General features: G+C 31.2%; 1 protein-coding gene across 5 annotated transcripts in view; it reads right to left on the bottom strand.

The window, feature by feature from the left end:
• The window catches only part of LOC148627818 (pleckstrin homology domain-containing family G member 7-like), a 56,927-nt gene extending 31,681 nt beyond the window's left edge, over positions 1–25,246 (bottom strand). The window contains exons 1-3 of one of the 5 annotated variants that reach the window (XM_088579608.1): positions 25,117–25,245; positions 24,715–24,872; positions 11,384–11,398 (exon numbers count right to left, since the gene is read on the bottom strand). In XM_088579608.1, coding sequence (XP_088435734.1) covers positions 11,384–11,398; positions 24,715–24,831 — 132 coding nt within the window. In that variant the 5' untranslated portion in view covers positions 24,832–24,872; positions 25,117–25,245. Of the gene's footprint in view, positions 1–3,627; positions 4,087–10,439; positions 10,760–11,383; positions 11,399–24,714 lie in introns of those variants that run through there. The other 4 variants (XM_088579599.1, XM_088579618.1, XM_088579643.1 and 1 more) reach the window with 4 other exon arrangements.
• Positions 25,247–25,860: the final 614 nt, after the last annotated feature.

Here is a 25,860-nt window from a genome sequence, read left to right as displayed (position 1 = left end):
GGCCGATAGAGTAGTCCATCGGACATTTATTTTGTCATGATGTAAAATTGGATAAGTTTCACAATTGGTCCATTATCAACTCATTACAATAATGTTTATACTAGTTTCGTTAGTTATTATATTTGCTTTTCCTATCTTATTCTTTAATCATACAAAGCAGATCTTCAGTTAGAGAATAGAAAATTGCTTTGGGGAATGCTTTAAAAGAAGGAATTAGAATGAGAAAAGTAATGAGGGACAAACAAGTAATTGATAGGACATATGTCATTACTGAAGTTTACAACAGGATAACAGAAAAGATGAATATTAATAAAATCATGGTCTTGAAAGCACAAATTCTTTATAAATTGTGCAGGATTTAAAGAAAGTGAAATAAAAACACGACTTCAAAAGAGTATGTACCAATTGCAACCCCAGTTTTTTTTTTAATATTCCTTTAGTCTTATATATCATGTTTGGTGGTAACTGTTAGTAAGGCATAAAAAATGACGGCTCATGATATTTTCTTGCAAAAAGTGCTAGACAAGATTAATGAAATTGCAGAGTGTTTTAACGGTCTTCAAATTAGATATTTCCCTAATCTGTTGTTACAATTAATGCCAATTACACAGTATGTCAAGATATGATGCAAACCATTGCATGCATGTTTTTCCCTAAAATAGAGTTGAATACAGGTCCATGAGATATTCAGGCAGATGCAGATCCTATGGTAAAAAATTTTGCGGAGCGTTTCAATATCTTTTATTGAACACCAACAACTATTTCTAGGCACTTTTCCTGATCCAAGATTGTAAAGAGTTGTGCAAAGTTGTAATCACATTAGAAATTGAAATAGCTGCTTATCATTGTTTTTCCTATCATTTATCTTCCCAATATGTCCAGTCAAAGGTTTTTTATGCTTGACCAAGTCATTTCAGTACCTCTCATTGAATCACAAGTGTGATATCGTTAAACATGTCAGCAATAAAAAGGTCCATTGAATAATTAAGATGCATTATCAACAATCTTTTTATTACATGAACTATACTATCAATATCAAATGAAGATTAGTACATGTGTATGATCGTACCTTATCCCTTTACTCATCAGTTAAAATGTTGACAAATGAAATTAAAGGGAATTACGTCAGGAATTGAGATTAAAAAAAATCAATTGTTTTATTTTATCTTAAAATTTAAGTTGTGCATTTTTGATATGATCGAAATGAAAATAATCGCAGTCAGATACACGACGACATGAGTAGAAGAAAAACTCTCATAAAAAGAAAAATTGCTAGTTTAATGCAAATGAAAAAAAAAAACAATATACTTGTATAAATGATGGCAATCAATGAAGTTGGTTTAATGAATTCGTTTAACGGCTTACACAGGTTTCTTATTTAAAATCATAAGTTTTTATAAAACTTAAAAACACAGATGTGAGAAAAATTATGAAAAAAAAACTGATTTGGAAAGGTATAAAAGGTCTCTGTTTAAGAACCCAAAGGGTATAAACAGTAAAACAATTGTCTTTTTATCGCTTTGATTAAACCTATTATTTAACCACACATACACATACACACAAACAAAACACACAAACATACAAAACAACACTCCCACTCATTCCAACAACATAAAAGTCTAATATGACTTTTGTGAAGCAATCACGTCGTTCTTATTAAGCTAGGATATAATTTAAATGAAAATGAAAACACCAAAGGTATTTTACCTTTGATTAAGGTAAAATTAACTAGGTTTTGTTGGTCAATTATCATTAGACATAAAATTATTCTCCTAAGGCTGTGTTAACACGTGATTTTGAAGTACGACTTGCAATCATATTTCAGACTGAATATCGGCAAAAAATATCTTAAGGTTAGTATTGGGATAATTCAAATATATCAAAATCCATAAACATGGACTAAACATGAATACAGAAAACAAAGATGATCTACAATGTAACAAAAGAAAAAAAATACACATAAAAACTGAACAGAAGGAAAACGAGACGTCGCAAAAAGAAACCTTAACCACTGGCAATCTGAAATCCCACCTAAGAAAAATGAGAAGAAAGAATGAATTTCTTGTTACTTTAAATAGTTATTTATGTGCACTTTTGTTTTAACATATATTTCAATATCATGGTGTAGTGATTGTAAGTGAAATAACCCAGAAAAAAACTTAGACTGCAAATCGTTTACCTGTGTTTATCAATTTCTATATTTCTATAATGTTATCGCTGCTAGTTTTTCGGAAAAAGTCAATACATTTTACGAATATGCAAAAAAGCTAACTCTCGCAGCTTATATCTTATCTTTTGCAAGGTCTGTAATCTGTTAAGGCTTGTTTACCTTTTCGTTTGCTACAAACAGGAGAGAAATGTCATAAAAAAAATTAAACGGTATCGGAAACTAAAATATTTTCAGTGTTGGTTTGAGTATGTGCGATAAACTAGATTTATAAGTCTCTAAATATACATTATGAACTCTCGTGGATCGTTACAGTGTTACTATCTGCACTATAAAAACTTATTTGTTCAACGTGTCATAGTTGTCCTTTTTTCTTTCATTTACCTTGAACTTGACATTTTATGAGCAACTCGGCGGATGTTTCTAGAAAAGCAGAGGACGCTTACCCTACCGATGCACCTGGTCCATGCTCCCGGTTTTTAGTGTATTCCGAGTTGTTCATTAACTTTTTTTTATTTTCTATGTGTTATTTTTGGTTATTTTATGTTCTTTGTTGTGAATGTCAGTTTTTCGTGTCTGGTCTTTGTCCATGGGTAACATTCTTTTGATTTCTGCCAGAATCCATTGATTACTGTTTCATAATACACCTTATCCAGTGAGTTCTTGTTACATTCCAGTGACATTGCAATTCCGTTGCAAATCACATCTTTTACAACTGTATCTATTATAGGTATGGTGTTTCTAGAAATTCAGATGGTAGCATAACTCGCTAACATGGTTTATCAAATTGCAAAAAAAACAAAACAAAAAACAAAACAAAAAACAAACAAAAACAAAAAACAAAACAAAACAAAACAAAACAAAACAAAAAAACAAAACAAAACAAAACGAACAAAAAAAACCAAAAAAAGTTTGCTTTTTCTTTCGGTGTCCGTTTTAATTAACTTTACAGTATTTATTTAGTTGTTTCTGTATTTTGCTTTCATTGATATAATTCTAAACTGATACTACTCTGGATTAAAGTACTCATCTAAATGAAGTCTGACACTGTTGCTGTTTAATCAATAATTTAATACATTATAAATCCAAATATCTCAATGATGGTATATTACTGACGAATAAAACAGATTTCGTTCCACGTGTTTTCTTAAGAAGTTGTTTAATGGCATTCTACGTAAGAGTTTTTTTCTTTTTTAAATTATTTTTGTATAGAGTTGACTTATAATTGTTAGTTTAAGGATAGCTCTCTAGAATAAATATCATAGATACATGATATACGCTAGAATAGCATAAAAAACAGAGAAACCAAACAAACAAAATATATACAAAAAAGATAGAACAACTAAAATAAACTTAAGCAAAATCAAACAACCACATACAGAGACATATGCATGGATATATTAAAATCAGACAAAATAATTCTTTTGAACCATATAATTTCTTTTATGATAAAATTTTACCTTGATATTCATGTCTTCAACCTCCAATGATAACTCTTCGATTGTACTACCATGGCGACAATTTTTAAGTCGCTTTTGTCGTGTATTATACCGTTTCCGAAAAGACATGATCAAATATACTGAGTGAAAGGCACTATAGAATAAAACGTCATTTCATATTCCGATAGATGCACATTTTTTTTTCAATTAGGATACAAAAATAACAATAAAGAAGGGAACTTCGGTGTTTCTGGTCCTTCTTTTCTCGTCCGAAAATGAAGAATTAAGGTAAAACATCTTTCTTTTTATTACGTCAATGAACACATTTTTCAATATGTAGGTTTCTGGAAAAACTTCCAATTTAAATATACTTTTCAGACGCGAGAAAGTTCCAAAATATAACTTGATTAGTTTACAAATGATGGTTCAGCAAATAATGCCATCAGCTAACTATTCGATGAACGGAAAAGCCAACATCGCTGTCACAAATACTTTAGTATTGTCAAATGAATTGCTGGAAATAATTTATTGGATTTCTTTCTGTAATTTATTGATGATATACTTGTTAATATATTGAGCTTTCATTATCATATCATACATTTCATTACGTTATTTTTCACGTTTTGCTTTATTAACTTCAGTGGGGCTAATTATTCAGAGGAAACTACATTGCTTAATCGAGATTTCCTACCTACGTAATGTCAGGCTTTCGATAAAGACTTTGACGAATATGTTAGAAACAAAACAAATTTGATAACTCTCTGTCACCATATGTGAAGATATGCTAATATCTTAAAATATAATTTTATCGCTATATCAGCAAATATCATATTCTTAATCAGTTTTCTGATAAGAAAAGTATTTTATCAACACGCCATTAATATTTTATTTGAACAAATATAAATAAATGTTTTGTAGTATATGAAGGGTAATAACAAAATCACAGAACTGATAAAATCTGGGTAAAAGTCATAAGGAATAATCAAAAGAAAAATCGTTATAACAAATGGCAATATCAGGGTAAAAACCGGAAAGTTGGAAACCATGGCATCATGACCAATCATTTTATTCCTGAGTTTGACAAAACATTTAATGATATTTAATTACGGGAAATTATGAAAAATAGTTCGTTATGTCATTTAACTATTCTGTTCCGTACAATTCTAGTTAAAATGTCAATATGTTGAATTTTATCACGTTGTTTTCAAGAACACTTATCTTACAGGTTTGAGTCAACAATTGTAACGGAATATAAAACCAATTAAATTGCCAAACCTGCCACTTGTTATAGACAATAAAATGAATAAGATCGAGCGAATTCGCTGCTCAGACTGACACTTCTGAAAACTCTTACTGACATTAAACGGAGAACGATAATGGCATGTCATAAAAGGGTCTGCTTCCTGACCACAGCAAAGATATAATAGCTGTGTGAATGGTTAGATTATATTGATTCCCTACAATTACATTGAAGAATACTTTCATGGTATTTACCTTTTTCCTTTCATCTTACAAGTACACTTGTAAATAAAAGTTAAATGAATATTTCTTCAGTAACGACACTTTTTAAATAAATTTATATAAAAAAACTAAAATCAATAACATCACGGTTGATAATATATGGTTTCTTTAAACACAAGAAATAATGCATGTTTTCATATGAAGCGTAAACGCATAACAAAATGTATAAAGAAACAACAAACAACATTTAAAACCTTCTTAATACATTGAGACAACTCAAAATTCATGCAACGTCAGACGTTAACTTTCTCCCGCGCTACAATGTTTAGCCAATGCAGACAGGTTTTTCCCGAACGTTATTCAAACCAAACTCCTAATATAAGACAGAGTAATCAAGGAAACAAAAAATCTAGTGAAAATCAAAACAAAAGAAAGCAATCTAAGGAGAAAGAAGACAGAGAAAACAGAAACTTACAACTAAGAATATAAAATAACCAAAATCATACATGTACGTACAAAGAAAGTAAAGTAAATGAGCAACTTGGAATCCACTAGAAACTGGGAGCAGGGACCTGGTGCTCCGGTAGGGTAAGCGTTCTCTGCTTTTCTAGAAAACCCCGTTGCTCATAAAAATTAAGTCGGGGAAGACGTAAGAGGAAAGAAAAACTATGAAACGTTGAACAAATCGGTTCAAATGGTGCAGATGGATCTACAAGTTTATAATAACGACCATAAAATTCTGCAGTGATGACTCCAATCTTGTAGCAACATATATTAGCAGTGTCCGAAACTGTTTGGAGCTTGTGGAGAATGTCAAAGAAAACTTTTAACAGGAACTCTTATACATGTACCTAACAGCCAATGACAAAGAAAACATTACAACAAAGAATGTATCTGCCCTCATTTCGCACAGTTGAATTAAATAATAAGCATCCAAACAATCAAACAAAATTAAATACCGTCATACAGACTTTTGGCACGTGATGTTAATTCATTTTGGTATTCAAAATGGGCAACCGAAGGACAGGGAAGACTTTTAGAATTCAAAATCATACAGAAATCGATACTAAAGTTTCATCTCATGAATGATTCACATATAAAAGCATGAAAACTCGATTTGTTGCTTGGGCAGTGATCGTCTTATCGACTACAGAAAGTTGAATGTAGTTCCCGATAGCAAGACGGGTAAGTGAAAATTAATTTTAGGCTGATAATTACGATCTAAAATAATCGATTATACAATAGTTTGCAAAATTAAAATGTATATTTCACAATAAAATATTTATTGTTCAAGGCCATGGATGATAAATTATAAGTCATTTTTCATTCTCATTGCATAATCCAATTCGTATTCCTCTAGATTAGTTTTGTCCTATGGTTTCGATTAAATCATGAATTATAAAGGTGGGTTGTCATGACCAAAATTGAAAGAGAGGAGCCTGCTAAATGAACAGAATTATCGGGAACTCTATAAATATCATAATATTATTGACACAATTTTCACAAGTATAATAACAATGAAAGCCAAAACGACATGGACAACTAAAAAAATAGCCATGATTAGATAAAACCGATTAAACATAAAGATAACACTGTTACTTTACAAACAATGGGACTCTAAATATTGTGTCACCTATAAAGCAAGAAACATGGAAACAAAAATAAGCTGAAAATTGATCTATGGAGACCAATCGAAGCAATTCATACTATGGTAGTGTTGTTCAATAACTTAAAAAAGTAAAGACTATTATGAAAATTCTTATCTTATTTCTGTAAACATCTTCGTCAAATGTTTTCTTTACAGTAACATATATTTATATTAAGCATTTTACGCTGGAGATGCATCTGGGATAACTCATACTATGAAAAGGAAACACGATTAGTTTTAACATTGAATAAATTGTCTTTGAGTTTAAGAAATATTTTATAGCTTGTAAATGTTACACTTCTTAATGTTTTATAATACGGATAAGAAATTCACTTACTATTTGAAAATTTACAATTACTATGATCATATACTCTAACGTTTTTACAGCTAACAATCAGAAATAAGAATCTATCAATTGTATAGATCTCCTTGTATAGATTTCATTTCTTTAAGCTCAAGTATTTTAACGGTCGCAATAAACGATCATGTAGTCAGTTTTAACTAGCAAATTAAAATTTTTGTACAGTTTATCATCTAAAAATATTGATTCGTCAAGTTTAGTTGAATTGCACTATGTGAAAATTTTCCCGCACTTTTTCTCTATATAAGTAGTCAAAAAATAGATACGGCACAGATGCTTCAGGTTATGTCTAAAAAAAACTTTTCGGTTGTTTTTAGATGTGCTGAATATATTAAAGGCAAAAATATCTAAATTGTGGAAAACGATTTTACACCCATTTCCTGATTCTTATACAGAATGGTACTTAATACACGCTTACATGAATGGTACGAATGTAATTGATTTTGAATTTAGGCAGAAACGTCTTGGTTTTCTGTAATGTTTTGGAAGTAACAAGCCACAAAAAAAATATGATGATTGTTTTAACAACAAGAATGTTGCTTTCTTCTTCAGAACCTTAACCTTTTCTTCTGTTGTATGTTCTATGTTTAGGTAATCTAAAGCGGCGCATCTGTATATTATCTTCTTTCGACTATAATGAAAAGATTGATGGAAAGGTAATGTTCGAATGGTTTAACGAATTCTTTTATATAAAACGTAAAAAGACCTTTGTACTCCTTCTGATCATTTTATTTATCACAAGTTTAATCAAACTTAAAGCTAATCTTACACTCGTGTTTGTGCAGCGAAATCGTTTAACCAGACTGGTATGAGGAAGCATTTCTTATGAACTCGTACAACCAAACAATGTTATTTTGGAATGTTTCTATATCGGTCCATAAGAATGGCAAAATTCACTTAGTTTTGTTAGTTTGAACGGTTTGATAAAAATAATCTTAAATGTTCGGCAGTATACGATATTTAACTGTTTATTCAAAAGAACTTGAGATAAAGGATACTACAGACACTGTGAAGTCAGCCTCATATCTTGACCTACACTTAGAAATCGATGGTAAAGGAAAACTATTGACCAAACTTTACGACAAACATGATGACTTTTCATTCAGAATTGTCAACTTTCCTTTCATCTGTGGCAACATCCCTTCGACTCCTGCGTATGGAGTGTTCATATCACAACTCATACTTATGCCAGAGCTTGCCGAAACTACGCAGACCTTTTGTATCGCGCTAGAACTCATGAACTCGTGGATCGTTATGGTGTATCCATCAGCACCATGAAAAGAAAACTGATTTATTCAACGGGTCATAGTTTTCCTTTCCTCGTTTGTCTACCCTGGACTTGACTTTTTATGAGCAACTCGGCGGGTGTTTCTAGAAAAGCAGAGGACGCTTACCCTACCGGTGCACCTGGTCCATGTTCCCAGTTTCTAGTGGAGTTCGAGTTGCTCACTTACTTTTGTTACTTTGTATGTATGATTTTAGTTACTTTATGTTCTTTGTTGTGTATGTCTGTTTTCCATGTCTGGTCTTTGTCCCTGGATTACATTCTTTTGATTGCCGCTATAACCTCGGTTCCCTTGATTACTCTTTCAAAAGGGGTCGCATCTTGATATCATAGTATTATATTATATGTAGACTTTTACTAAATGCAAGATGAGTATTTGAACACAATTTAACTGCAACAGGTAAATCAGGCAGACCAATTGGCAGTACGACCAATTTTTACACTGTTTTTCATTCCGTACACATAAATAATCATAATAAAACCTGTAATGTATTTTCCTTCTTTTTAGTCAATTTTTACAGAACTCCCGTCGCGTATTTGATTTAAACATTCCTTCATCCTTTATTCTTGTGTAACTGGTTATGTTGTAACCAAATTCACCAGAACTTTACAGTTTTACCCCTTTTCAAGAATATTTCAGACTGTCATATTATGCACTGATCTCTTGACAAAGCAAAAATAAAAATAAAAACAAAAAAGAAAAGTAACTTTGTAGCGGACGACAGCTGTGCTAGAAACAATCATTGCTATATATTATTGTAACATACTATTTCTGGCGATTCAAACAAGTTCTTAACAATCGTCAACAACAAAATAAAAACAATTAATCTAAGCTGTCACAAATTGTCAAGATAAAAAAATGTAAAAATTACATTATCTAGACATCAATCGTTTGTATCGGATTTCATAGACAGCTGTATTGGTCCTCTGTCAAAGTGACCTGCGTGATAGGTTTCATGATATATACAATATCAATGTCGTATATCAAGTCAGTGCGTTAAAATGGAATATTTTCTCTGTAATGTATAAAAAGTAGAGGTATCGAGGAGTGAGACCCATGATTATTAGACTAGACACGCAAACTGCATTATTTTCTAAATGATCATAAATTAATAAGCACCAATTAATTGTACTATGTACAAGCATTTGGCATTCAGTGTTGTTTTCTGTATTAGATTTTTTTTTATTTGAGATATTCTATATTGAACAATGTATGCATGCTATTTACCAAACATGTAAGGGAATTTACGGGGTCGTAATTTTGAATTTTGATAGCAGTAAAATTGAATTTTCTTTTACATGCATAATTGTTGTAACAGTTAAAGATTTGTACAAATATACGACAGCAGTAAATTATAAATTCCATGATATGAATATGAATGAAAGCCTCCCTATTGTATACACAGAAAATGGTTTTATAGCAAGCATCATTCATTTTAAATGCATTTGTCTGACATTACCGAATATTCACTAATCTCAATGGTGTATAAATGATAACGCTAAAACATTAAATTGAGGTATAGGAAAATGGAACCCAGGGGACATGCTTAATAGCTTCCATTGTCATATATAGCGTAAACGTTAAGTGTAATTTTATATTTAATGAATGTGTAGTCACTAGGTTGTTAAAAATTTATCGACTATTAAATTAATCCATTGAAATCCTCTTTTGTGAAGGAAACACAACAATAAATATTCATTGTTTAAGAAAAAAGTTGTCATGATAAAACTAATTTATAAACAATCGAACCGCCAATTATCATGTTTTTATCCTAAAAAATGTTTTTTTTTTGTTTTTTTTTTTTCATACTTTATTGTGCAATTTTTCGGGCTAAACAAAACAAAAGATTATACTTGTTTAAAATTACTATTGCATTTAATAAATATTATGATCGATTTTAGATATGACAGAACAGTTCATATTGTATTCAACAAAGTTATACCATTCTGACTGTTAACATTCATTAGGGAGCACAATTATGAAACACATGTCAATGTCTTCGCTCGTGAAGAAATATAAAACTCAAAAACCTTTATTTCATTCATTTTCATTTAAAAAAAGAAAGAAAAAAACTTACCCAATATTTGCCAATGTCCAGAACTAAACCGATAAACTACGTGATGTAACCGATGTAATTATTCGCCAATTGTTTATGTTCTACATACAGGTGTTATGTCTTAAAGACCCATAAGAGTTCCACCATCCTGCCATAATTGTTCCGCTTTTAGATCAAAGTCCTGAGGTCAATGTATATTATAAACAACGAAATTATGCTGTAAAAATGCAAGTCTATGGTAGCTATGTCTATCCAAAAGTATGATACCATCGTCATGAGAGAAGTTATGAGATAAAATTATCAATGATGGTAGTATAAACTGTCTAATTAATTAGGGTTTAGTTGTACTAATGAATTACTCTTGAGTGTAATTCGATGGCAATTACTTAACATATATCTCATATAATAATCAAACTAGTCTTATCAGAAATTTCTTACATTATACATGTATCATGTCTTTACGAAATCATTAAACATAGCCAGACAAGTATATATTTAATTCAAAGTTCAAGGAGCAATTGTTTTGGTACAGAGAAATAACTGGTATTGTCTAAATGTGGCCACGGTGGTCATTGTTTGCAGATATTAACAATGTAAAAAAATCGCATTTAGATTTGATTTATTGAACAGATTAATTTGTATCGTTACAAACATCGTTCGTTTTTTTATTTTTAATTCATTTTTTGTCTGTACAACACGGACGGCAAAATATATTCATTTCAAGATACTGCATACGTTTTAAACACTGTAGAACTTGATAACAACAATATTAACGTAATGGAAAGTTCTGATGCCGAGACTTGCCATGTTGAACGCTTTTCAGTTGTTCCACGATACATCTGGTCATTGCATGTCATGATTAATATAACAAACAGAAAACACAAAAGCATGCAGACAACATTATGGTTAATACGACTACCTACCACAAGGTGTGGGTGTGTTTTATTTGATCTGATTGTTCTTACCCAGTAAGTCGTGCCCTGCAAAATAATAACATCTGAATAAAGTTTGATGTGATGTAATTTACATCAATCATATGTCTTTACTTCAGGGGAACATGAGACTCAAATTAAGCTCATGCATTCTTAAAGGTTTCACTTAGGTCAGGATTTCTGACGTTACTTACAAATATATATACAGAACTAGTTTAGCTATGGAAATAATCTTAGCACTTCCTCACAAATATATTTATGCAGTTTAAACAACAAATTTGAAGAATAAAATATATAGCTCTACTAGATCACAAGGCTGTTTTACAACGCAACTGTTCTTGATTTAAAGTATAATGTTCATCACAGGCTACGACTTATCAGACAAAATAAACAAGAGTTAAAAGCTGTCACTCAGTGAAAACGTTAAATAAATGGATTTTATTGAAATAAAATGATAAGACAGTAATCTTCAATCAATCATTACTTATTTGTTGAGTTAACAAACGTTCGATTTTCTGGTGCGGGGTTGGGAGGTGGGGGAGTGTTGTAGGCTTTCTACTTGCTTTGCAACAAATCGAAATTTTTTTCACATTGCTAGTGCCAAATTATTTTTTTCTCCTACAAATCTTTTTTTATAAACAAACATTAGCACCCCCTAAAATTAAATGGTTGCTGCTTAAAAGTATTTTCCTGACGTATATTTGTTATTTTTATTATTATTATTTTAGTTATAGTCTTCAAAATTGTACATTTATTATATAAGTTGTCGTTTAATTATTTGTGGTTTTCACAATAGCACTGTTATCATTTCGAAGTATTTTCCCTATCGATACCATATGTAATAGTTTTGAAAAGAGTATTAGAAAGCATAAACATTTTTTTAACTATTTCAAATGTATTATTTAAAAATATATTGTAATACTTTGGTACACATTGGTTTAGATTTTGACTTAAGTAGAAAAAAAGAAATGACATTGTAAGAGTAACCAAGGGAACCAGATTTTAGCGGAAATTAAAAGAATGTAATCCAGCGATAAAGACAAGACATGGAAAACACATGCAACAAATGCACCAGCTAATGATCCAAATACAAAATAGTAAATACTTTCGAAAATGCCCAAAAGGTCTTAAACAAGTGTAAACACATCTTCAAATAAACTCTAAAAAACCCAAGGTAATCAAATGAACGGTGACAGAACGATGTAACTTCTAAAAATAAAAAAAAGGAAATTAACGACACAAAGACACATTCATGAACAACATTTTTGGCTTTGAACAGGTGTATGTTCAGCGGAACCTTGAAATATTGTCAATGGTTTGTTAATCTACAAACAATAATATCGCTGGAAGTATAAGCCACCATTTATGAGTTAATAGACAACAGTGTAATAAAGTACTATTTTAATTGGTAATTCGGCGGACATATTATATATTTCTGAGCCTTTAACGAGTTTTTGCATGATTTTATAAATGTTTTACCTAAATAGTTCAGTTATCATGACATTCCAAACCATCAATTTCGTTCTGTTGAGTTTTTAGATTTTTTCCATATAGATGTTCTTAGCTCATGGGGAATTATGATCATTCAAGACCCGTAATTTAAAAAAACCTAAAACCGCTTATAAGAATCACATTAATACACTCACTTATAGTAAACTATAGAAGACTATTGAAAATAAACATTCAGCAGGAAGTAATATTTTTTACTAGAAACATCTATTTAACTGCATTTTAAGTATGTAGTTTTTAAATTGTATCAATATATTGTGCAAAAAAGAATGAATTTTGCGAAACACAAAGAATGCGCCAGTGTATAACCTAAATCCAACATAGTAAATACTTTCAGAGAGCACCAAAATGTCTTCAACAGATGGAAACACACAAGTAAATTCTAAACGGCACCGACAAAAATGTAAAAGCATCATTCATGGAAATCGAACGATGACAATTCCAAAAAATTAAACTAAAAAGTAGTAAAACGACATAGACACATTAATGATCATCATCTCCTGACTGTGTACAGAGACATGCAATCTGTGGCGGAGTTTTATAAGGCTGAACCATTCCTCACTTAATCCAGGTCCAATAAATGAACTAAAACAACATACAATCATTATCCGACTAAATATTGTCTGAATAATTGCATTGAAATCATGCTTCGAAATCATTGATAACAACGTTCGAGTTAGGTAACATAATCCTTCAATAAATAAAGGGTTACATAGAGGATTTGTATGCAGCCTCACCCTTAAGTCAAAAGAATAAATGATACTAATGCATTAACACTGTAAGTCCTTGAACGATTATTTTTAATTAAGTGTCAGTGTCTGTAAGAACCAGGCAGCGGATGAAACATGGTAATAGAAATCCTTTTTGAATTTGATTTTCCATCTAGCTTTGGTAGATTTAGCTATAATCTCATTGAAATGCACCGGAGATGAACATTTCAAAGGCAGATAACGCTGTCAAAAGTCCCATTTTTCTAGCATTATATTTAAACATTTGTAAGCAAATCCAGTGATGCAGAGATCAAATAATGGTCTTTTCAAAATGCGAGAGCATCTTTAATTGAAATTATATTATCAGATCGGTGGGTTTTGGCATTTTTGCTTCTGATTTTTTCCATTTTGCCTGATTCATACAGAAACTTACAATTTAATTGTCAATATTTAAGCTTGTTGATTTGCTTTCAACTCATTAAGTAGTATTCAAACCATGAAAAACGTTTCGCGCAACATGTCAATACCATAATTTCAACACATAAAAATTGTCATTACTTTACATTTAGAATATTTACGATTACTCCAAATCAAGATATCAAATTAGATACAAAAAATACATTTTCATGAAACGATATTTTGTTTGGAGAAGAATGATTTACTATTAACAGATACTTTTTAGTAAATCATTGTTTACCTCAAAAGGAGAAATATCTACACCAACTGCCTTATTATATCGTGAAAATTTAAAAAAAGATCTACATTTGATTCACTATACCGACTTATTGGTCGATTGAATTATACTTCACGTGCAGTTTGCTATTACATTAACAACATTACTCTGCAAAATACGTTTTAAAAAGAAACGTGCATCCGGACATATTCATTTTTAGACACGATAGGAAAATAGCAAGCAAAGACATTTTTAATTATTTTTCATGTAATACAAGTTTATTTCAAGAAACTTTTTATTGATAAAAGCACAAAAACAATCGGGTAGAACAGTCAATGATTATAAAATAGTATCATTTGGTAACTCTGCTATAACACAATCATTCATCAGAAATAATTTGAAAATCAATATCTCTTTTCCTGCGTACTTTATTCCACAACTTCGTAAAAATAATACATACACCTGCTAATTATTCATCATTAAGAAGCCTCATTTTTATTGCTGTTAAGTACATCTCACCCAAAAAGGCTCAAAGTCTGCAAATTCAATTCGAAAATTTCGAAAGAGGAAATCCTTTAACTATATCATTCTACAAACTTCCCTTTTGTCAATAACCTTTTTTTTTGTTATAACTATTCAGCAGGTCAATCATATGGAGGTTTTGCCTCAAAAACTTTTTATTTAAGAAATTTTGTCAATCACACAATTTTACTGGATAGACCACCATTAGTCAAAACAATAAATACGCTGAGAAAAAATATCCCATAGATAAACGCAACATAACAAAAGGTCTACAGTCGTCAGCATGAGCTAATTAAATGATGATGAGTTATGTTTCCAATAAGCCAACGACCGCCAATTGTCACAGATAAACTTTAATTCTAACTGTACCTGACCTTCAACTTGGTTTCTTGTGTGAAGCAGGATCAAACACACTCCCAGAGCGCCTGAGTTTATTACGAATTCCAATGAGGATCGTGCTATTCCTTTTTTTTTGTATCATAAATTAGTTCTTCTTATGTTGATTTGGTGTTCCAGGCGATAACTTTATACCAGTTATTCCAGTATATTCCAGTTATACCACCGGTATTGCCACTGAATAAAAAGTGTTTTGTACTTAAGAGTAGAATTTTCAACTTTAAGATTATTTTCTGATTTAAGACCACAGAGAATGCTGTCTGTTAGTTTAGGACGGAGACTCGGTTTGCGACAAGGATGAGTTTACATTTAAGTTGTCATATCTGTGGCATAATTTTTACATTTTATATAAATTTACTTTCATCTCGTCCGTACTTTTTGATTGTTCATAAACTATTATTTTGAAGAAAAAAAGCATAAGCGTAACCTCTACAATGTCATGACAACTACATCTTGCTTTAAACAAATCGGAAATTATTTGGTTGCATTGGAAAATACCTTATCTTATTATTTTAGGCCGGATTTTCAGAAAGACATCGAACATAGTAACTGATTTTTAATGGAGTAACTTGTTTAATAACATTATTCCGATTACGTATAGCTCCATCTAAACAAAGATTGCGGAGATTATGAAAGGATCGTTTTAAAATATCATGGCAACTTAAAATCAAATAGTAAATACTAGTATGTACACCTACTGCAGGAGTTTTAGACGGACTGATACTGATAATATTAGAATTATCAAACTTTATGAGAATTCAAAAAACATTACTGAATTATATATTTTTGTATAAGAAACATGATGTTCGTGGCCATTGCGTTTCTGGTTGGAAAAAATAACTACTTAATGACCACAAAATACTGTCTCGTCGATGTCATATTTCATTACAGTGTGTTACTTCTTTAATATGTAAGTAAAGATGATAAAATGTATTTTATATCGAAATCCATTAACTTATACTAACATCATGCCAACATGTTTTAACCGAAGTTTGTGATGAAATAGAAAATAAATTCAGTACTAATTGTTCAAATGTAGTGATTAAAAGCTTCCTGCTCCGTAATGGATTTTCTTAGTTCTAATGCATACGAGTTTGTTTTTACACATTTTAAAATTCGGAGAGAGTTTTATCAATACTAGCGGGACAAATCATATTCTGAAAATGGCTTGACACATCTTTTTTTTTTAAAAAGGCAATTATAGAAAAAAAACAAGGCGTTTTTTGGTAGTTTAAGATAAATCATACCAATTAAAAAAAATTCTTGATATATATATATATCAAGAATATACCACATAATACATTTGCAATAAGCTCTCTAAAATATCCCTGATAGAAATGAAGTAAAAAGCTGAGGCCTGATTATATATCATGAAAAGTCACTTACATGTACTTATCATGAAACTAATTAATTTGACAACATTAAAGGGATCATGATGTGATGTTCATCCATTTTAAAATAAACTATTGCTTTCGTGTTTATGAACCTTTTAATAGTGGAATAAAATGTCAATGCTCATTAACGGGACTATATCAAATTATTGACTCTACTGTCATGACAACAAATTTTAATTTTCTTGCGTTATTGGATACCTTTGATTTTGAGTAGGATCCTAAACTCGTAATTACCTCTAATATGCTCTCTTTCATTGCCTTTAAAGAAATAGTAGTTATTTTATTACTATCGTGATAGTTCTATTGAAATTTGGCCTTACATAAACATTTTCAAACATACATCTCATGATTCAACTTCATAACATGCAAGAAGAAATATGAGTGGCAAAGAACTTTTGTTGTAAGAGTGGAAGAGTAGTCAGAAGGTTAGCAACAGAAAGTCTTCGTGTTAAGGAGGTAGACCTAGGGTAAGTGACATAACTCATGAAATCAGTGAGATGTTTGTATTATATTCAATTTCACCAAAGCCTCTCAAGCTTTTGTTTGAAGCAGAATAAATGAATCTAAATCAAGTAGATGCTTACATAGGATTAATGTAAAATGCTGAATACAAACGTTTGAATGATTTTTAAGAGTTGTGTCCCTCACCCTAGGTCTACCTCCTTAAAGGGGATAATTGATTTTCTCTGTTTATCATGACAAACCTCTATGCAGTGTCTGGAGTTTTTCAGTAAACATAGTTTCTGATGACTTTTCATTCAAAATTGTGAACTTTCCTTTCATCTGTGGCAACATCCCTTCAGCACCTGCGTATGGAGTGTTCATATCACAACTCATACGTTATGCCAGAGCTTGCCGAAACTACCAGACTTTTTGTATCGCTTGAACTCTAACAAATATGCTTCTGGAACAGGGTTATGTTGCTACAAGATTGAAGTCATCAATACAGAAGTTTTATGATCGTCATCATGAACTCATGGATCGTTATGGTGTATCCATCTGTACAATGAAAACTGATTTATTCAATGGGTTTTAGTTTTCCTTTCCTCGTTTGTCTACCCCGGACTTGACTTTTTATGAGCAACTCGGTGGGTGTTTCTAGAAAAAAACAGAGGACGCTTACCCTACCGGTGCACCTGGTCCATGTTCCCAGTTTTTAGTGGAGTCCGAGTTGCTCATTTGCTTTTGTTACTAGTATGTATGATTTTAGTTACTTTATGTTCTTTGTTGTGTATGTATGTTTTCCATGTCTGGTCTTTGTCCCTGGATTACATTCTTTTGATTACCGCTATAACCTTGGTTCCATTGATTACTCTTTGATTACATCTATAACCTTGGTTCCCTTGATTACTCTTTGATTACTGCTATAACCTTGGTTCCCTTGATTACTCTTTCTGGTAAGAGAATATAAGGTAACAATAATATACCGACACAAATGCTTTGTTCTTATTTTTTAAGAAATGTGAAAGAACTTTAAAAAGTGCGCTGATTACACGACAATCGTTTTAGTTACATATTTAACAATAAATACTTGCACCTCGCAACAATTAAGCATCTTATCTATATTATTTCTCAAAGACGTTGTCAGAACGGTCACAAAATTTATGACAAAACTTAAAATAAAAGGCACCGATAATTGTAAAGTAGAGAATGCTTAAATTATAACATTTCATTAATGAAGATTGTATCCCTTTTTTAAGTTTTCGTTTAATATATCCCTTATTGCTTGTTTTATGTTTTTGTTTGAACTGCAATTTATATCTTCTTTTGAATATGCATTCAACAATGTGGTTAGAGACAAGATGCAAAACGAAAAGAAAACCAAAGAAAATTAGAAAAAAAGGATAAGTCGTAAAAGGAAACACACACAATAAAATAGAAAATTAAATTGGTACATTGTACATTGTAAAATCTTTCCTATCCCCCCTAAAAAAACTTAAAAATAAAACACTTAATATAGACTACTAGTCGTCCATCAGCATAAGCATTCCACGCTCGTAGGGGCTGTATACCTTCTTAAGTAATAGTGTTTTGTGTAACTAACTTTGTCCTAATTTTGTATGTTGATTAGGACAACAAATGGTTGAAATAATCCAATACTAATTTGATCATACCAATATTGCGTTGTCAGTGCCGTTGAGATTGCAACCTTCTCAGTCGTTCATCATAAAAAGGGACATTGAACAGACAGATATAATGGTCTTTCAGCGAATAATTCAAGCATCAAAGTTCATATACCAGCGTGGGATACATTAATAGATATTGATACTTCAAACCATACCATTCATTTAGTTATATCTTACCAGATTAGAAATCAATCAAACATAACATCATTGTGATTTTGTGATGCGATTTTCTGGTTTGTCAACAAATCCGCAAAGATTATAAAAACGGAAGTTTAATTATTACATCAAAACAGTGTAAGCGAAGAGAATACCTTATTTGTGGAAATCGAGAAACGTATAGGTTTTCAATCTCATTTCAGCATTTTCTTGTTCGGTGCAATTTTTTAACTAGAAAAACAAGTATAAATCCCAACAAATGATTGTAAAATATATTTCTTTGACCAGTACACTTATATTCAAAAGGTGTAAATTTTGTCATACAATCATGAAATAGTGTAAGAACCCTATTTTGACTCGACAAGATTAAAAAGACATACCAGAACATGCATTACTACAGCGTCTTGTATGTTCATGTTAAACATAAAATTTAAGCAAACATTACTGGCACAGAAACAAGAATATGAATACATTTGTACTACTCATGTGCAATCCAAATGCTAATGACAAACATTCATCTAGAAAGTCGCGAACTCAAGGAATGCATTGCATGACATCATTAATCTGCATTTGAGTTTGAACCTTAAATATACTACTCAAAAACAAATAGTTTTGAATCAGTTATTCAGATATTTTTTCACGATTGAATTTTGTTACATTGTACAAGAGCTCTTAGGAATTATTTTGTCAAAGCTCCATTTGACGTTATAACCTTCAACGTACACTACAAAAATCACCTCTTCGGTTCTGATATGAAATTCTTTGAAAATGATGCAGTTAAAACATTATCTGGCTTAACATTTTTTGTAACATGTTTTACTCAGTAAAATATCTGATGAGCACAGTTTTCTCCGGTAGTACTCAGTGTATTAATTGTAAACAATCCTTTTTTAGTTAATAGCATGGATCGAAGAATTTCTCTCCGCAGCAATGAAAGATATCGGGTACTTGGCAAGCTTCAATCCAGGTATCAGCACAATTAGTTGCAGGTACGTTCGTAGTATCCCTTAACAAAATTTTCAGACTGTTGAACCAACTATGTAAACGATAGACCAAGGTCAGGGCGTCCGAAAGTAACATATCCTCCTCAGTAAAGATTAATCAAGGGAACCAAAGTTATAGCGGTAATCAAAAGAATGTAATCCAGGGACAAAGACCAGACATGGAAAACAGACATACACAACAAAGAACATAAAGTAACTAAAATCATACATACAAAGTAACAAAAGTAAATGAGCAACTCGGACTCCACTAAAAACTGGGAGAATGGACCAGGTGCACCGGTAGGGTAAGACTCAAAAGAACACTGATTTTTAGAAACCGACCGACCAACGCACTTTCTTCAGAGTAAATAAAAAAAAGCAGTTGCAGATGTAAACGTGTCAGACCAAACAATTTGCAATTGTTAACGTGATGCATATTTGAAATCAAGACGCGCTGTCGTGCGTGTAGCACCAACTAGACTTCATAAGACACTACGCTTAGACTAGAGTCGTCGTCGTTTGCGTTTTGTGAATGCCTGCCAGTGGAGTACGATTTGTTTCTCCGATGAGTCACGATTCTGTCTAAAGTGTAATGACGGACGCATCCGTGTGTATTGTCGTCAAGGAGAACTTTGTTCGTGATGTTAACTTTAATGAACACAGTCGCTTTTGTGGCGAATCTGTCATGGTTTGGGCGAGCATTACCTTCAACAGAAGAGTACGGCTACAGTTCATTAAAGGTAGTCTTAATGTCTTAAGTCTCAATGACAAGATTTTAAAACCTCCATCTGAGCCTATTTGCATCAAATTGGACCTCAAGCAATTTCCAAGTCGAAATTTCAAGACCATATCAAGACTGCATTAGAAATTATTTTGTTAGGGTTAACAACATTACAAGATTGGAATGGCCTAATATTTCACTCGATCTTACTACGATTGCGAATGTATAGACTAATTGGGTCGCAGAACGTATGCAATAACCCACATCAATATCTTCAGAAACTACGCAATCGCTTGGCATTAGACAGGCAAAACATTCCGCCAGCAATGCTTCGACGTTTTGTTGACAGCATTAGAAGACATTGTCAAGCATGTATGGAATCTAGGAGAGGCCATACCCGTTACTGAAACCAAGTGAAAATGAGACCGAATTCTTTCGAACTGCTATTATTTTGACTCCTGTAATATTTGTAACAAGACAGCTTTATGAGTTTAAAAAATATCAAAATGAAATAGAAATCCATCAATGTGTTATTCTTTGGCCAACTTCTCTGATTTTTTGCAAAGCTTTTTTTAGTAGAATATTTGTATCTTTGAAAAAACTTTAAAAACTGTAGACAGTTCGTCTTCAATGCCATTAAAAGTGTAATTGTTAATATATCAAAGTAAACTTAAGGAAACTTGAATTGACATCGAATATTTCTGAGGACAAATATTTTTATATCATAATTGATTACCAATGAGTTCTTAACCAATTTTACCTAATTTCAACTTTAATTATAAGTTTATACTCAGATATTTCCATTAGAACTCAAATGGAGTTTTTTTTTCACAATGAATTGTCCCATTTAACTATCCATAACAATGTGTGAAAAGTCAAGGATACAAGACAATGAATTTGGCCCAAAATGCCCGCTTTCTTTTGATAAAAGAACAATTTCAATTTCTCAAAACATAGAACATATGAAAATATTATAACAAAAATGTTTTGTCAAATAAAGTCAATGTAATGATGTCGTTATGGTGAGACAAATATATGACATTTAACCAAAACTGTTGAGAACTGTAAAATTTTGTTGTATTTTAATGTCAAAACCCAAGAAACAACATTATCTTTTACATATAATAAAATATGTCATAATGAATGTATTCACTTAATATGAAGGTTTTTTTTTCTTGGGTGTAGACACCATTTCCTTGCCTGAAAAAAGTATAAAATTGAACGAATTGATAAAACTGACAAATTTCAAGCAATTATATTATCCTTTAAGTGTAAGTTTTTTGTAAGATTCAGGCAAAATGAGACAAATCTGAAACATGCATTTCAAAAACCCACTGATCCGACAAAATAATTTCAATCAAAGATGCTTTCCTACTTGAAAAAAAAAAACTATTATTTGATATCTGCATCACTCTATTTGCTCAGAAATTTTTCAGTTAAAAAATGAGGTTTTTGACAAAGTTATCTGCCCTTAAAATGTTCAGTTCCAGTGCATTTCAATGAAATTAAAACTCATTTTTCCAAAATAATATGAAAAATAATGTTTTTCCCTTGATTCTGATGTTTCAAAAGTCAAATTGAACTTTAGCAATGGTGGGTTGTTTAAATACATGTTTCATCCACTGCCTAATTCTTACAGAGACTGACACTAAAATGCAAGAATATCTAGAATATTCAGAAGTCTTAATGTGTTCATGTTCACATTTTGTATGGATTCAAGTCTCCAAATTCACAATTATCAGTTTTAACATGGGATGAATAATTTCCAGGTTAATAAGAGCCTTTAACACTCCTTCACCTTTGTGTACATTGTATCTTATATAGACACCGTCGATTTACGGTTTATTATATGTCTTAAAACCGTCTTATAACTGTCCTAGAATTTGTTATAGAAAATGTCTTATGACAGATCTAAGGATACTTTCGACAACACAAACATAGTGCTTCAGAGTAGTGCTTATAAGTGTGGTGTAACATTTCAATCAAGATGAACGTTAATCATTATTCTTATTACGACTTTTTTCGTACCATTTTTAATATTTATGTATACGAGAAAACGATTTTTGCCATTGATGCTACAACTCTAACATCTACTCTTTATAATGTATCAAAATTTTTTTCACAACTCAGTATATTTCTTGAAAATTCACTTTACAAGTAAAAGAATACTTTACTATTTACAAGTAAAACAAACCTACAAAACCAACATTAAATCATTTTAAGCAATAAAACTTCGTGGATTGTCTAATAGTTTGACAGTCAGACATATCCCATTCCTACATTAAAGAGTTTTTAACACAGTCAATATTGGAAGAAGCTGTCAAGAGACATTGTAACCATTAAATACACAGAAAAGATAAAAAAAAACAGCTTTCGTCTTCAAAAATTTATACTTATTATATTGTAATACTTCAACAATAGACAGGTTTCTACCTAAACAACTCCTACGAGTATGGAAAGATAGTTATCTGTAAATTCTCTCAGTCAGTCGAGAACATAAATAACTTCGTATTAGTGTTATCGTTGTATGTGGAAATATGTCAAATCCTTAATTAAAGACATGATGAACATCCCCAATCATAATCCAACAATGATAGAATTGAATTTATCGTTGTAGAAAAATAACACGAAAAAATGGGTTGATAACTAATACATCTGAATTAATAACCATCCTGGAATTTCACGCATTAAAGGTACTCTGAAATTGGAAAAAAACTGATAACACCTCCCACTCTTAACTATGTTTAAGGGTGAAATTTTATACATGACGAAACATGAAAATGGAATTAAAATGCAACGAAGCAAAGGACAAAACACAGGGTCATTATAATTTGTTGTCTTTCACTTAATATGGTATTTTACATGTTCAGTAAAATAAAGTATCTCTGTCTTTAACCATTGAAATAACGTGGTTTCCACATCATATAAAAATAGTTAAAAGATGTTACTTTGTAAAAAGAAACAAACGAAAACAAAAATAACAAGACAAATCATAGTTAAAATATGATCAATATATAATGTTAAATATTAAAGGCAAATATACCCACCATCTCCCACAAAAAAACCAAAAACAAACAAAAACGAAAACAGCGATACGCATTTTATGTTAAGATTTGAATATGCTAGAAAGATGATACAACCTCAATTTATAAATAAATATAATCTGCAAAAACATGGATTGTACATGGTATCATCAAAGAGGCTTACTTAAATCTTGTTAAGTGAACAGAACTTAATTTGCCACTCATTTATATTTATACATATACCCTGTAATCATTGTTCAATATCGTTTTTAATTCCGGTCAAATTATCTTTTTATCTTAACCAATTGTGTTGATTTCATGTCATGTCATGTCTTAACTATTGTTAAGCTACTCAAAGTCATAAAAATCCTGATTAAGAATATTAAAAATATCCAAGAAATCAAATGTCTGTCTCGGTTTAAACCATTTTTTTAAATTGCATTTATTGATGCACCAGTAAATAGAATTTAAATAATTGTAAAACATAAGTCTTGCTAAAAGTGCTGCATACACCTTTTGTTCTTTTTATTTTTTTCTGTATGTTCGCATTGATGTACTTGATGTTTAGTGTAAGTGTTTGAAAGCATCAGGGAAAAATCAGAAACATGCACGTCAAAACCTCACCGATCTGATAATGTAAAGGATACTTTCTCTATTTGGAAAGACTATTATTCGATGTCTGCATCACTGGCTTTATGTATACATTTTTTAACGGAATCTTAGAAAAATAAGGTTTTGAAGACTTATCTGCCCTTGAAATGTTAATTTTCAGTGCATTTCAATGAAATTGTAACTCAATGATTCATCATGATATGGAAAATCTCGTCTGTTTTTCTTAGTCGTTCGAGAAGTTTCTTTTACAAGATCATGTACGTCATACAAGGACGAAATTTCATTTTTTCTTAGTTCAATTATTAACAACTGTTCTAGGACTGACTAAAACATAGATATCTAGCTAGTTATAATAATTTATAATTCAATATAACTTTGGCAGTAACGATGCATATAACAAACCTTATACTTTTACCACATATTTATTCGGACACTCGCATATTTCAGTCTTCTTCACACTCTAAGTACTGTACTTCCTTAACTATGCAGTTAGTACCAGTTAAGTCAAAAACATCAACAACAATACATGAAGCACTTACCTTGCAACAGTTCACTTCGACATCTACACTTGTTTCCAAAGCTAGTTCCTCTATTGTGTTTCCTCTTTGTAATGTCCACCTTTCCCCCCTTAAACAAGGCCTCCTTCGAATAGACATGCCTAATAATAATCCTAACAGGAAAACGTGCGAAAGACACTCTGAAATATATTTTCTATTCGATGAAATTGTATATAGATTATTGTAGAATAATCGCTTAGAACGTTGCTAGCGGCTAGAATAATTTAAATATTGACATAAGACAGATAGAAACAGACGAATATATTTTGTCAACGGAGATAAGTTCGTCAGAGGAAAACTAATAGAGTGCTAATTTTAAAGCAGTTATATGTGTGGACATCACTTAGTGGTCCAGTTGAAGCATTTAAAACGCAATTTCCTTACGTGCGATAGTATCAATAGTTCACTATATTCGCTTTATGTTTCTCGCTGAAAACAATACTTCTCCTGTAAAAATACACTCCAGACAAGCTTTGTAATATAAGACGTACACTATCACGACATCACGTCCTGTAAATACTTCTTAATGAGCGCAAAAGAGCAATACCGAATTTACCAGCTTCCATCAGCTTTGGGAAAATAACTAATTTGCATTGAATGCTGACAATCGTTAATTTTCTTTTTCCTTGATTAGCAAGTATCAATATGTTTTGTCCTTTGCTTCATTGCTCACAATTGTTCACATTGGGCGTTCTATGTAATTGTCGCTTTAAGCATTCAACAACTGTAGCTAGTCGCCATCAACAAATAAAAAACTCCTTGATCTGTGCAAAATTATATGAATTAATAGAATGAATTTGTCTTCACATCCAGATGACATAGATAAGGTGGCTTTGACATAATAAACAGTCAATATTTGGTTGTTTTCAGTGTTTGCATCCATATGACAAAGAACTCGTTGATGTTTATCATTCCTTAGTATATTACAAAAACATTGATAGAGTAAGTCATCTTCTATTACTGTCGTTTTCATATATTTATGTATATGTAGATTGATATGTATATATGTAAAAATAAAATGGGTACTAAGGGCAAAATGTGCCTTATTTTCGTAAAAATGAACCACGAAAATTAAAAAATAACAGCTAACTTTTAGATGTTCGCCATTTGCAATTGAATACCATTTTC

This window comes from Perna viridis, chromosome 1 (assembly GCF_037379345.1).
Source record: "Perna viridis isolate PV_CMFRI_1.1 ecotype Kerala chromosome 1, ASM3737934v1, whole genome shotgun sequence".
Lineage (NCBI taxonomy): Eukaryota > Metazoa > Mollusca > Bivalvia > Mytilida > Mytilidae > Perna > Perna viridis.
Note: the sequence above shows the minus strand (reverse complement) of the source record. Positions and strands in the feature narration are given on the sequence as shown.